Source organism: Argentina anserina, chromosome 4 (assembly GCF_933775445.1).
Source record: "Argentina anserina chromosome 4, drPotAnse1.1, whole genome shotgun sequence".
In the NCBI taxonomy this organism is placed as follows: Eukaryota; Viridiplantae; Streptophyta; class Magnoliopsida; order Rosales; family Rosaceae; genus Argentina; species Argentina anserina.
The window spans coordinates 16,635,641-16,651,294 of record NC_065875.1 but is presented as its reverse complement, the minus strand read 5'-3'; the positions used below and the strand labels follow the sequence as shown (position 1 = coordinate 16,651,294).

At 38.1% G+C, this 15,654-nt stretch overlaps 1 protein-coding gene across 1 annotated transcript; it reads left to right on the top strand.

Annotated features, from left to right (window-relative positions):
• Window positions 1-9,616: 9,616 nt before the first annotated feature.
• On the top strand, window positions 9,617-11,447 carry LOC126791873 (probable pectinesterase/pectinesterase inhibitor 21). Its single transcript, XM_050518369.1, has 2 exons — window positions 9,617-10,663; window positions 10,765-11,447. The coding sequence occupies exons 1-2, from the start codon at window positions 9,673-9,675 to the stop codon at window positions 11,445-11,447; spliced, it is 1,674 nt and encodes a 557-aa protein (XP_050374326.1). The 5' UTR covers window positions 9,617-9,672.
• The last annotated feature ends 4,207 nt before the right edge of the window (window positions 11,448-15,654 follow it).

Below are 15,654 nucleotides of genomic sequence, written 5' to 3'. Positions count from 1 at the left end.
CCCTCCAAGCCCAACGAGAATATCCTCCAGACATGCAGTGCAAAGATAAATTTATTCTACAGAGTACGATAGTGCCTCCAAATTCTAATGTTGATGAACTTCCACAAGACACTATAAGGAGCTTAAGTCGAATACTAGCGTCATATCTTATTACCGTGCTCTACCTGAACTACTAATGACACTGTGCACTGTTTAATGTTCCATCCAGTTCACCAAGGATAATGGAAGGACAATAGATGAGTGCATGCTTAGGGTTGTGTATATGACTCCGGGTTCAGGTCAAGGAAATGAAGACAGAGCTTTTATGCGTGGTCGTGATACCAATTCTGTGAGTTTTATTGAAGTACACGATTTAGGAATAACGTTTTGTGACTTTTGTCTTGCTAAAACATACATGTGCAGTGTTTTTGTTATGGTTTGCTGAAACCAATTCTTCACTGAACCACTTTACATATTTAGTCCTAGACTCTGGTGCATAATAGATTTCCTCCCTTGCATTTGTAACATGATTTGTCACTAGAAAGCAATTCTAAGACTTCTGATTACAAGTATGTAGTGTGTTAATTAAGTGAGGGTGGTAGTCAAAATGATATTAACATAGCAAAGGGATGATTTAAAGAGGCTCTAGTTGCTAGAACAACTGCGAGTGTGGTTATATTGTTCTAGCTTACTGTCTTTCAATTCATAGTCCCTTCCTGAAATCTTGTAAAGTCCATATTTAGTTTCTTTTTAAGCAGACCACATTGGTGTTTTAGTATAATTGAAACTTATTCTTCTAATTCCTACTATGTACGTGAATTCATTATTTCATTGTAGAGTACAAACAAACAGGAACATCATTTCAAAGCTATTAGTATAAAACAGTCGTTCCTTGACACCATTTATCACTTCTGACGGTGGCAAATCATCAACACAGAAAATCAGAATCAGCCATGCAATTTTCGACATAATCCATAACATTAACATAAACAAATTCAGTCATAAATGCAAACCCAGAAACTGCAGAAGGTCAAACACCCAATCAAATCTAGAAATATAAAATCAATTCAATCACATGCAAAACACGAAGCTCAGATCCTAATTTGACCATCATCGAAACGATGAGCATCGCCACAGACCACAAAAATCAAGCAGAGAAATCGAAATTGGATAAACCGGAAACTAACCTTCAAGAAGAAGAGGCTTGGGGTGTCTCTGACTGACTTTAGAGGGACAAGTAAAAGATGACCTGCTCGGGTTTCAGATTAATCAAACACAACCAGGTCTGAGATTTGAACCATGATCTGAAACGAATCATAAACCAAATTGGAGCCACCCAAAATATATTTGAAACCATATTAACAACAAAATTAGAGAAATCTGAAACTGAAATTGTTAATAAACTTACCCAGATTCAAATATATGTTGCTTAGTTGCTGATTCTTGGATCCTTGATGTTAGATCGATATTGCTTGATGAACAAAAGGGAGGGGGCTGAGATGTTCAGTGAGAAAGAGAGATGGATGGATTGACGAACAAGTGAGAGCGGCGCTTGGGTGAGAGAAACTTGAAGGGTTTCTGTGGCAATTCAACGTAATTTGTTGAAGGAGATGAGGGTACCCATCGAGATTACGAAAAGTTTCATTAAACTACAGTAACCTCCGCTACAGTAATGATCGAGCTTCTGGCTTTTAGAAGGAAGAGAGAACCTACTTCTCCTTTTTGATGGAAAAAGCCATGGCTTCTTCAGGCCGGAGATGATAAGTTGAGTTACCAAACACAAGATTGCAGCTTCACTTATAATCACTGATGTGAAAAGCATTACCAAACACAGCCTAAGTGGATGAGTTATCAAAATTTTAGTGATAATTTAGAGGTAATTTGAAGGTATTATGAAAAAATGAAGTAAGGTAGAGATAAGATGACGAAAATAACCCTGAAAATATGGTCAAAATTGACATAAGTACCAAAATGGCCTAAATTTGAAACTTTAGGTACCAAATTGTCCGTTTTCATACATCAAGTACCAAATTGTCCAAGTAGCCAAACATCAGGTACCATATGAGGAATTTACCCTTATAAGATATGTCACGGATTCATGTGTACGCTGTCCATCTCTCCATCACTCTCAGATCTAACGACCAATATTACCCATATCACTTCTATCCCAAGTCACATATTTAAATGCTCTCTGCCCAGAATTCCAGATCTATCAATGTGTTCTTGAATCTTTTCGACTCTCTTCCCCCAGCACCACCACTTCTTCAGCCAAGACCGCTCCCTAACCATCACCAATTCACCACCTCTCACTTTGTGGAGGTGATATGCTTCTGTGCATGAAAGACAACGAAGGGAGGCCATGGACTTTAAAGTTTGGATTGGGCATGCAACATACTACTCAAATCGGCCTCTCTTAGGTAAAGAAACGGAGTGGTTCTACCTTTGTATCATCTAGTGTTTTTCTGATTGAAGACGACGGGTTTGGTACGTGGCCATGGTATTTGGATTGAGATCGTGGGTGTGAGTGGTTTTGATTTGGGTGACGGCGGCGGGTTTGGTGGTATTTAGATTGAGGTCGGTTTTGGGTAACGGTGGTGGGTTCGGTGGTAATTGGATTGAGATCGGTGGGTTTGGGTGGTTCTAGTCTGGGTGACATCGGCGGCGAAGATCAGCGGTGACAACAGTGGCGATGATCAGCGGTGTGTTTTGAGATTGAACGTAAATACATTTAATTAATAAAAAATAAAATTAAAATATTATGACCTAATAAAAAAGAGTAAATAATTAATAGATTTAGTTAATTTTAAGGGGAAATAAGAAAAAAAATGACATCTCTCATTATCAATTAGAAAAACATCACCACTAATATCCTAATTATAAAAGGGTCAACTATTTTATATTAAAATTATAAAATAATTAACAAAATTTAGAGAAATTATAAAATAGTCAGTTTTTTCATATTTTTATGACTGTTGTACCATTCTCTCTCTAACTATCAGTGTAACCGAATTTGACGAAAAACACTGAAGCTTCCTATTCTGAATTCAAAAAACCTCCCACACCTTTGATCCTTTCGTCTGCTGACTGTACCAGCTTAGCCTCCCCACTGTCGTCGTCATCGCCACCGTCGTTTCACTCGTTCATTTTGACAGTTCTAGCTTCCTCAAAGTTCGGTTACGCTCCTGCAAGTTTCGCTCTCACCGTCGTCACTCTCTTTCATTTTGATATGTTCTAGCTTCCTCCAAGTTCGGTTGCTCTCCTGCAAGCTTCGCCGTCGCCGCCGCCGTCAATTCAGGTTAGTTTTGGCGCAATTCAATTTGATTTTTAGAGAACTAATTTGTTTCAATTCAATTCTTATTCATGTTGTTAGTTGTGCTTCCTTCGTTTCATTTTCGCGTTATGATCATGCATCTTGTTTTTGTATTTCAATTCCAATTTGAGCTTGCTACTGGATTTTGGTTATGATTTTTCTTGCTTGCAAATTGATTTAGTTTTTGCTGTTGTTATTACTCGTTTTGGTTTTTGCTGATCTTTTCTTCATGAATGCTTTAATGTACTGGTTTAGGTTGATCTATGACTTTCATATTCAATATTTTTTGAGTTATATCACGAGGTTTTTGTGATTTTAAATTGTGCATTTCCATTGTATGTCTGTTTGTCACACCCTGTCACACCTACTGTTACACCGTCTGTCACACGTCTTGTCACACATCCTGTCACACCACCTGTCACACCTGATCTCACACTTCTTGTCACATTACTTGTTTTACTTTTTTTGCAGGTCACAATGCAGTCTGTTTATACAGGAAAGCTTTCATATTGTGGCAAAGGAGCAGCGATTTCATTTTCAGATAACTGCAGCTTTTTCAATATTTGTGAGCGAGTGAGAGGTAGATTTCCAAATCTCAATAGAATCAACTTGAAGCTGTATTTTAGAGTACATCCTGATATTATTGAATATCAGTTGGAAAATGATATTGATATGAAGATGATGTTTCGAATGATGCCACGTCATGCCTCAGATTTTGTAGATATTGATATTCTTTCTGTTGATATGGGTGTTTCCGGGTCAGAAAGTATCGTAAGTGATAATATTAGTGACGATAGTAGTGTTTTCTTCGAAGAGAACCAGTTTTTGGGTTGCTATAAGCGGGAGGATCCGAAGACATATCAGACTCAAGAATGGGGTACACTTATTCGTTATGTTGATCAAATTTTTTAGGGTAGGGTGGATGATTTTCGATTAAAACTTCGCATGTATGCGGTTGAGTTGGGGTTTGAAATTGATTGGGTGAGGAACAATAAGCAAACTGTTATAGCTTGTTGTAGCAAGAAGTCGTCAAATGGTTGTGACTGGCTTGTTAATGCATCCTTGTGCAGGTACTACTGTTGCTGATTTTTATTACTATTTGTGCATTTTAATTCAGTGTGATAGTCACACTACCTATCACATTGTCACACCCCATGTCATACATTTTGTATCACTTATTGTCAAACTACTTATCACACCTCATGTCACATATGTTGTCTCACTTTTATGTTACTCCAGTATTCACACTATCCGACACACCTTCTGTCACACCGCCTGTCACTCAGCCTGTCACTCAGCCTGTCACACCGCCTGTCACAACCGCTGTCACACCTCCTGTCACACATACTGTCAAACCTGCTTTCACACCACTTGTCACACTTTTTTCACACCTACTGTCACACTATCAATATTTTCTTTATATTTATGCAGGCACAACAATTTTTTTTGTATTACGAAGTTGGTCAACGAGCACAAGTGCCGTGGTGTTGTACGTCTTCAGAAGAGTAGCATGATGGGATCAAAGATAATAAAATCACTTATGCTTAACAAGCTTCGTGCCGATCCTAATAAGTCAGTTGTTGATATATCCAAGGAGTTGAAGACTGATTATGGATTGGATGTGTCGTATCATAAAGCTTGGTACGACAAAGAACTTTCTAGGGATGTTGTTGTAGAACGAGAATCTAAAAAACAAACAAGAATGCAGACAGGGGCTTTTGCTCACGGAGCTATATTTTTTATTAGAGATTACAGCCCGGAACAAAACGAGGATAATGTATTGGCAAGAATGTTAGACCACAAAGACACGTGTACAAATAAAATGTAATTTATTGATAATCAAACGTGGGGTTACAATATTTGTGAACTCCTCTGATTCTATCTCCGTATGTGATTTGGCTCAAGGGTGACATGCACTTGATCCTGAGAATTTGAGTTTGATTTGGGTTTGGATTTGGATTTGATGAAGACGAGCGATATGGTAGCTTGATGATTCTTCATGGACTTGAGTTTGGATTTGATAAAGAACGAGCGATTTGGTAGCTTAATGATTCTTCGTGGACTTGGGAGACTTCGAGATTTCTCGAGAGTGATATTGCTCTCTTCTTCTCCAATGTGAAAAAATCTCCCCTCTCTTTATGTTGGAATGGGTATTTATAGTGTCAAGACTTTCTATCCTATAGAATATTTTAATGATACTAAAATAATAATACTTCTTTAGTTGTACAATTAAATCAATATGTATTTTCTGATTAATTTAAAATTAGTTATGAGAATAACTAAATTAAATAGATTCAAATAATTGATTTAATTATAACCGTAAAGAAATTTATTAATTTAATCAAATGTCCGATTACCATTTCGATCGTCAATAACATTCAATTTCCAATTAAAGTCGGAATCACGTAGCTTCGATTACGATCATCCATTTATGTGCTGACGCGAACTTTATTCGGATTCGTACTGACTTTGTTAAATTTTGGGCCACGTGTGCAATTTTATCGGGTTCTTGGTCGATTTAATCATTTAATGAAAATGATTTACTTCATTAAATTTCTTGTGTCTATAAATGCCTCCACTTCAAGTCGTGTTGCAGACATGTCGTCGTCACGTGCCGAAAATGCAGCTTGAAGTATGCACTTTGATTTAGAGAATTTGTGGAGCTAGCTTCCGGGTCTCCGCAAATTTTGTAGTAATCTTTCCTTAAGATTTCTGAGATTTAGATCGACACAAAGGGAAATTACTGACTTTCCCGTCGATTTACTTGATTTGGTGTTGATTTGGCATGGTTTGAGCATTTATTGATGATCATTGACAATTCATCTCTAGCATTGATTGCTCAGCAGTGTTGGCTTTCTTTTTTTCCGTTGAGAACGATTGCGTCGGCGCGTCGAATTCGGATTCCTAGTAACTTCGTCGTCGTCGTCGTCTTCAACATTTTCTCCGTCGTCATCGTCAACGTCGTCGTCGTCATCATCGTCTTCAACGTTTTCTCCGTCGTCATCGTCAACGTCAACGTCGTCGTCGTCATCACCGTTGTAATCGTCTTCAGGAGGAGAGAATCGTTGAAGAAATTGAATGAGTTTTGAAGAGAGATCTGAGTTTGAGTTTTTGAGAGAAAATAGAATAGATAGCGTTTCGCAGTTATAATTTGAGTGGCATTGTCCGTAATTTTTCTGATAAATTTGGGGCTACGTTTTAAGCTGTTTTAAAAATGACTTTTTTCTAATTTTCAAAACTTATTTGATATTTTTATAATTTCATGCATGAAAAATGACTTTTTTATAAGAACCCCTAATTTTAATTGTCATGAATAATAACTTTTTAATTAATTGAGAAATTATTTGTTTCAATAATACACACATAAGTGACAAATTATTTTGTCGTCTAAGTGGGAACTATCGTCTTCTGATATCTAAGCGAACACAAATGGTTTTGTTGGGTGATTATCACTTAGACGACAAAATTAGGAAAATTTTGTCACCCAATGTTTTAGGGTACGGACCTGAGCCGACAACTCTTAGACGACGATTTTTTCGTCGGTTAAGTACTTAGGCGACCGCAGGAGCTCTTATCCGACAAATTAATTTCTTCGCCTAAGTCGATTATTCTGGTAGATTGTGTCATATGCTTGATAGATTGACTGATTGAGATATGGCTCGTCAACGGGCCGGGTTGGGCCTTAGTACATTTAAATAAGTGACGGGTCGGGCCGGGTATTTTCACAAATATGAAGATCCAAGCTCGCCCACCTAAAGCGGGCCTTGCGGGTGTTTGTGGGTCAGGCCTTGCGGGATTTTACGGGCCGGGCCTTGCTGACTTGTATTAGAAAAAAAACATAATACTTTTATTCAGAGGTTTGGAATAATAAAAGAATTATTAGAAAACATTCTAAAAAAATCACAAATAAATTCTAGTTTCGAAATATTGTCGATCAACACCAGTAGATCTGATCGATATATATATTTAGAGACCCTGTAAAAATTTCGTCTGTTTTGCATTTGGATTGTTCGTCTGTACCTACGGTAAATAAAAAATAGGTGTTTTGACTTAATAAAACCTCATTGACCGGGGCTTTGCCAAATATGTTTCCTCGTTGCGACCACGCACGATCGGTGACAAAAATTAGGTGATTTTAAATATCTAAACAACTTTCGTCATTCGCGTCTTGATAGTAGGTCCTCCCTTAGGGCACATTAGTGGTATTTTTGGTTTACCGGAAATTCCGACAGTTAAACGAGGTGCAAATTTGATGAAATTTTAAAGTGGTTACTAAATATATATACCGATCACAACGGATGATGTCGATTGATCTCGAGAAGTTTCCTTCATATAGTCGCTTCACAATGCGATAGTTTTATTCTAAACCTAATATAAAGGTTATGATATTAGTAGACACTTAGGCGATCGACAACTCTAGTTTGAAATATGCTCAATCAATACTAGCAGATGTGATCGGTATATATATTTAGGGACTCCGTAAAAATTTCGTTTGTTTTGGACATGGTTTGACCATTCGTACTTACGGTTAACCCAAAAAGAGACATTTTGGCATATTACAACCCCATTGCCGGGGTTTTGCCAAATAAGTTTCCTCAGTGCGACTGCGCACGATAGGTAACAAAAATTAGGTGATTTCAGATATGCAAATGGCTTTCAGCGTTCATATCTTTGTAATAGGTCATTCCTTAGGGCATCTTAGTGGTATTTTCGGTTTACCGTAAATTCCGACGGTTAAACGAGGTCCGAATTGGATGAAATTTTTACAAGGTCACTAAATATAAGTATCGATCATATCGGCTAGTGTCAATTAATCTCGAGAAATTTTCTTCATATAGTCACTTCATAATGCGATAGTTTTATTTTAAACCTAGTATAAAGGTTATGATACATTAGTGGACACTTCGACGATCGACAACTCCGGTTCTAAATACAGTTGATCGACACCAACATATATGATTGGTATATATATTTAGGGACCTCGTAAAAATTTCATCCGTTTTGGACATAGTTTGACCGGCCGTACCTACGGTCAACAAAAAAGAGGAATTTTAACATATTAAAACCATATTGACCGGGGCTTTGCCAAATGAGTTTCCACCATGCGACCGCGCACGATCAGTGACAAAAATTAGATGATTTCAGATATGCAAACGGCTTTTGACGTTTGCATCTTGGTAATGGGTATTCACTTAGGGCATATTAGTGGTGTTTTTGTTTATATGAAATTCTGACGGTCATAGGAGGTCTGAATTAGATGAAGTTTTAAAAGGATCCCTAAATATTAATACGGATAACATCAGCTAGTGTCGATTAATCACGAGAAGTTTACTTCATATAGTTACTTCATAATACTACAATTTTATTTTAAATCTAGTATAAAGTTATAGTATAAAAATATATAAAATTTTAAATCTAGTATTATTAACATATATAATATGTTTATGTATAAGTATTATAAAAAAAGACATATAATTGATATATGTATAATATATTATTTATTGGCGGGTTTTTACGGGCCGGACTTACGGGTTTTTGACGGGCTGGACCGGGTTTTACATCTCTAAACTAAGTTTGTTTCTATACCCACGGAAGCGGGTTTTGACGAGTTTTGACGAGTTTTCTCGCGGGCCGGACCGGATAAAAGCCCATTAAACTTGCGGGCTTTCACATACTTTCATATCCGCGGACTAAATAATAAGTCCTAGATTGAGATGCGGGTTCAAACTAACATGTTTCTCTGTTTGTTATATACAAACTTCGAAGACTAAAGTACGACTTTGTTAGATTTTGACGTGCGTACATAATTTTGATGAATTAAGCCTCCTTAATTATTACAGGTTAACTCACATATTGCATGCATTCTTCAATTCTTGACATGCAGTTGCACACGATTGAATATCTCAATTATACATGCATGAATATTGTACGTACATGAATTTGCTTTAGCGAAAGAATACCTGTTTGATGTTAATTGATCCATTACCTACCGAAAATAAGTAGCCAGTACGTGAGCCAATCCTTTGTTAACAAATTTTGGTCGCTTGTGCATAATTTAAGGAAACAATCACGATTGCTGAATCTCCAGAAATAGCTAGCAAGCAAGCTTATTAATTTGGAAGATCTCAGATTAGAAAACCACCGGTCACCACTAGATTTAATCTGGCCTTTCCTCACCTCAAATTTCATAACCGCAATAACTGTCATTTGGAGATCTCCTCTTCTATAAATTCCTTCCTCTGAAAAAACATTCCAAGCAGCGGGGTTACTGTGCTGTGAATAAAAAAAGCCCCAGCTGTACACAGCAACTCACTTGAAATAAAAGAGAAACAGAAACGAAGAAAAAAGAACTCTCTTTACAGGAACTCTTTTAGCCTGTCAAAATGAGCGGAGATGACCGTCACGGCAAGAAGAAGAAGGTCGCCATCATCGGCGTGTCGGCGTTAATTCTCGTGGCCATGGTGGTTGCTGTGGCTGTTGGGGTTACCAAAAGCCAGAAAGGTGAAGATGATAAGAAACCAGCCACTACATCCAAGGCCATCGAAGCTGTCTGCCAACCAACAGACTACAAGGAAACTTGTCAGCAAACTCTATCCCAAAACGCCGGCAACGTCACAGACCCGAAAGAGCTCATCAAGGCAGCCTTCAAGATCGCCAAGGACAAACTCCAAGAGGTGATCGACAAGTCCGCCACCTTGCACGAGCTCGCCAAGGATGACATGGGCAACCAGGCCCTTCAAAATTGCAAGGAGCTCATTCAGTACTCCATCGATGATATACAGAGGTCGTTTGGGGGTATGGGCCCATTCGATGTAACCAAGATCAAAGCATACGTCAATGACCTCCAATCCTGGCTTAGTGCTTCCATAAGCTACGAACAGAAATGCTTGGATGGGTTCAACAACACACCTGGTCCAGCTGGGGACAAAATGAAGGACTACTTGAAGCAAGCAATGGAACTCACAAAGAACGGACTTGCCATGGTCACTGAAATCAACAAACTCATGGTAGGTGGCGCCATTAAACCCCAACGTCGTCTCTTGGGTGAGGATGCTAAGATCGTCCCCTCATGGATTGACGGGCGCAAGCTCGACCTTGCAACCGCTACTTCGAGCTCCCTGAAGCCCGACGTCGTGGTAGCCCAAGATGGAAGCGGAAAGTATAAGACTGTGAACGAGGCTCTCAAGGATATCCCTAAGGGTAACCAAAAGACGTTCGTGATCTACATTAAGGAGGGTGAGTACAAGGAGAATCTGGAGCTTAGCAAGGAGATGAGCAATGTCATGTTCATCGGTGATGGCCCTACCAAGACCAAGATCACTGGTAACAAGAACTTCGCCGATGGTGTCCATCCATTCAAAACGGCAACCGTCGGTGAGTGTCCTGCGACGTGCATACATTTTTTTTGATATGGTGACATATTAGAGTTTTTTAACTTTTTAACGTGAAATATGTTTTAATTTTTATCTTTGCAGTTATCATTGGTGACTTCTTCATTGCAAAGGACATGGGATTTGAGAACTCAGCCGGACCCAAAGGCCATCAAGCTGTGGCACTACGTGTTCAATCTGACATGTCCATCTTCTACAACTGCCAGATAGACGGTTACCAAAACACTCTTTTCACCCAGACCTACAGGCAATTCTATCGTGACTGCACCATCTCTGGAGCCGTCGATATGATCTTCGGTGACGCATCCGTCGTGTTCCAAAACTGCAAGATGATCGTCAGGAAGCCCGAGTCAAATGATAAAATCACGGTCACCTCCCAAGAAAGGAGTGACAAGCGCCAGCCTACCGCCATTGTCTTCCAAAACAGCACCATCAGCGCTGAGAAAGACTATAAGGACACCAAAACAGCATACTTGGGCAGGCCAGGACAGATCTTCTCCAGGACTGTCGTGATGCAGTCCCAGCTCGATGACGTCATCAACCCCGAGGGTTGGGCTGAGTGGACCGGACAACCCAACCATGACTCAGTCTGGTTCGGTGAGTTCTCAAACAGAGGAAATGGTGCAGCTACAAACAAGAGGGTGAGCTGGTTCAAGATGGTCACTCGCGAAGAAGCCGACGAGTTCGCCCCCGGAAAACTTTTGTTGGGTGATAACTGGATCAAGCCCAGCGGTGTGTCGTATGAGGCTGGACTGATGCGTGTGTAAGCACCATAAAATGAGCCGAGGCCACAAATGGTTAGCCAGGATTGAAGTAATAGTGGGCATTTTTTCACCTCTTCCTCTTCCTCTTGTTATTGGAAGTGGGAGGTATCAGTTGGTGGTGACTAGTTATCATGTTTATTAGTTTTACCTTCCATTGCGGTTCATCCCACTCCTACTCAGTTCTTGTAATATTAAATATAACTTTGCCACATTATAACCAAGCGTATGGTACTTTTTGTCTTCTTTCCTTTCATGTATAATTGTTTGGTCAGAAGTTCAAATGAACACGTATCATTAGGGATTGTTAATGACATGTTCGGTAAGCATTTTGCAATATATTTTCTTTTCAGAAATTATATATATATATATATATATATATATATATAAATGGTACATTTGATTTCCTGTCCAGGGCGGAGGCACACACGAGTCTACTGGTTCTTGTGCACCAGTCAGAGTTATGTCTATCTTTTTTTGACATAGGGCATAGATGATGGTTTGATGTAGTGGATGGGTACTTGTATTTTAAGTCCGGTTCGATCGTCTCTGGAAGCTTTATTTTCTTTTATATTCATTTCTTTTCAACGAAGAAAAACAATTTTCTTTTATATTTTCTTTTATATTCAATTGATGTAGTGGATGGGTACTTTTAGCATTATTCCCTTATGTCTTCAGTTCGATTGTCTATGTTAGCTTCTTTTTCATTTCTTTTATACTCGATTGTCTCTGGTAGCATTATTTCTTTCAAGTGGAGTGGGAAAACTGTGTTATTAGACATTATTCTTTACGGTAGTCGAGCTATATTTTCAGTATGTCACCGTTATTTTAAAACAAATAGAGTAGTCGTTAGTGCACTCTTTATTAGTTGATGCCTAGTTAAGTACAAGTTAGTATATATGTCTAATATTATTTCAGGTCTTTGTAATCAGGGATTTAGATTTAATGTCTCCCTTTGTATTCATCAGTTTCATTAATCAAGGTTTGAGAGTAGCCTCACAAACCCTCTTTTCAAAAAAGAAACAGTGACATAGCCAAGATTTTGAACTTGAGAAGTTTTAAATACACTCATAAACTCTTGATACACACCCCTATCATTCAATAATTCAAATAATATATTGCATGTATGTTGAATGCTCAAAATAGGTACATGTAATAATTCAGAAAATTAAAAACAAATTAAATTAGAAAAAATAAATATTTATTTTTAGAAACAATTAAAATAAGAAAATTTACAGGGAAATTTAAAGTATTATATATTTTGATGGACAATTAAGTTGGAGATTCAAATAATCAATTCATTCCTTAATTTTCACCGAAAAAAGATAATTTCTATTTTTAGAGCCCCAAACAAGGTAATTCATGAAAACGAGTTATGATTTTTCATCCTTCATTAAATTTCATCTTCATACATTCTTAACAAAGAAATGTTCATCTTCGTCAAACAATCAATTCAACATTTTCTCTTATATATATATATATACACTAATCACTGTAAAAAATAGCCGTGTATATCTAAATAATGACGTATTTTGTGATTTTTTTAATTCCAGTTTATTTTAGATTTTTTATGTGGTGTATTTAGTAAAAATATTGGAATGAGAATTGAAATAAATGGTGTATTAAGTATGAATGTGTATTAAGAGATTTAGGGTGTGTATTTAAAATCTCTCTTTGAACTTACTGGTGCACAAATTTTTTTTAATAATTTCTAATAAACGAGGATATAAAAAGGAAATTAACAATTTTAAAAGGCTTGGAGTTTGACTATGTATGATATTCAATAAAAATTGGAAAGATATAATGTTTCTCACCAATATTGAACAAAAAAAAAGAAATAAAAACACTTAATTGTAGGCCCTAAAATGAAAGACACATGACTTGAAAATAAATCCGACGACACTCAACTTCATCCTAAGATTAGGTGGCGATGACATTTGACAAAATAAAAAACTCGCCGCCTACCTAAAACAGACAAGGCACAAAAAGTGCACTTATAGACACGAATCTCGACTAATCCTATACAACTGAGGTATGAACTTATTAAACATAACAATAAAACACAAATAAAATAAAACAAACAATAGCAAAATACTTGATTTGAGCCCAACAACAAAGCCCAAACTGAAACCTTATTCAAGGGTGCCAGAAAACAACATGAAGTCGGCCAAGCCCCGCTGAACCACACTGCAGCCACTGCCATCAGTCCGCCCATTACATTGATCCTCACCATTTGCTGGAATGCCGCCATCCTAGAAGCAATAACCAAGCCACTCCATGGAGAGGCATCGTCCCTAGCCTGCCAACACACAACCCGATCGAATCCAAGACAAATCAGATCGGATCAATCAGATTTGAGCTGCGCCGCCACGGATTCAAAGCGTTGCGTCACCACGATCTCGCTACCACCTAGAAACCTCCACACCTGCAACGTCAATCTCCTCCATCGAGGCAGATCATAATGTTTAAGCCAAAACCCTACCGCCGCTGCGCCATCTCCCTTTTGCAACCCCAACTTCACTGACGAAGACTCCTTAAAAAAACCAAAGGTTGTGATCAAAGAACCCCGACACATCTCCTCATACCCGCACAGTGTCGACAAGCCCAATCCGGCTGCCAGAAACGGACGAGAACCCTACTTTTTTTGTCTCAAAGCGTTTTTTTTTTTACAAAATTCTACAATTTCACTGTTTCCTATTTTTATGATCTAGGAATGTAATCAGTAACTTACGTATTGTCGGATTGATAATTTCAAATAAGACTTATCTCTATCTCTCTCAGAGCCCTTTATACTCAGGATTATGTTGCTAGGACTTGGTGAGGACTTTCAACCTCTTTCCATCATATCAAATGAACGGTTCTCAATTAAAAGAACAAAACAAAACACAACACACTCAATCAACCCACCCATTCTCATCCACCCGACATCCTCTTCGTCTCATCTTCGCCGGTCTCTCCTCTGCCTCCTCCTACCCAACCTAGTCTCATAAACCCACTCCCTCTGATTCAAATCAATATGGAAAAGTCTTCAAACATCCACATTCAAATGGAGAAACATTCTTGACCAGATCTTATAAACATCAAGATTTCCAAATGCTTAAATCAATAAATCAGCTCTGATAGTCCCCTTGTATTGAATGTTGTTCTTATTAACAGATCTTTAACAATTACGGAAAGGAAAATCAAAATTTATTTTCCAATCAACACAATCAAATCCCCTACCCCAATCTGTCTCCTCCAAACTCCCAGTTTACACTCATAATTTTGCTACTACCCATCAAGCCATGTCTCAACTCCCACTACCAAGTACCAACTTATAAAATTACAACATGGTGCCCATGCCCAGGAGGTTAAGAAATGGCAGAGGAGATGGAGATGAAAAGGAGGAAGTCGAGTGGGTGAGAAGGGGTGAATTGAGTAGGTGTGTTGAGTTTTATGTTCTTTAAATTAAGAACCGTTCATTTGATCTTATGGAGGAGGTTGAAAGTCCTCACCAAGTCTTTAACAACTTGGTCCTCGATGGAAAGGGCTCCTATCTCTCTTTTCTTTTCTAGTCGTCAATTGTACCATACCATCTCTCTCTCTCAATTCATTTATGCATCAGATCAATCTGAAACCAAAAATTAAAATTTTATATAGATTGACAAATGGTGTTGGCTCAATGAACTTAAATCCATTTATAGGTAATTGAAAATTGATTGTTCAATCATTAGTTCTTGTTTTACAACAAGGGTCAATTCGATTAGCACTCGTATAAGAGTGGAAGAGCAATAGCTCAATTGAGGAAACCTAATGCCTCTATAGTTTCGCTTGAAGAACACATATAAAGTAGTTTGGATGTTTCTATTAAATATAACTACTAAGGTTTGAAAAAAAAAGATACAAAAAATGACCTCTCTCAGTGCATGAGAGAATAAATAAAAGAAAGAGATGCACAGAGGAAATTAAGAAGCTTAGAAAGATGAAATTATGATTCCTTAGAGCAAAAAGAAGGGAAATTCAAACCGTACGTATTGGATGCCTCTATTCAAATCGTAATGCATAAAATTAGGGGTGGGCACGGGACGGGACGGGACGGGGCTCATCTCACGTCTCATCTCACGCCGGTCTCTCCTCTGCCTCCTCCTACCCAACCTAGTCTCATAAACCCACTCCCTCTGATTCAAATCAATATGGAAAAGTCTTCAAACATCCACATTCAAATGGAGAAACA

What these genes read in the sequence shown, in the direction of transcription:
- LOC126791873 (XM_050518369.1), top strand. Translation starts at nt 9,673, where the DNA reads ATGAGCGGAGATGACCGTCACGGCAAGAAGAAGAAGGTCGCCATCATC. An exon ending in ATTCAAAACGGCAACCGTCG is followed by an intron (nt 10,664 to 10,764) that starts GTGAGTGTCCTG and finishes TTATCTTTGCAG; the next exon opens with TTATCATTGGTGACTTCTTC.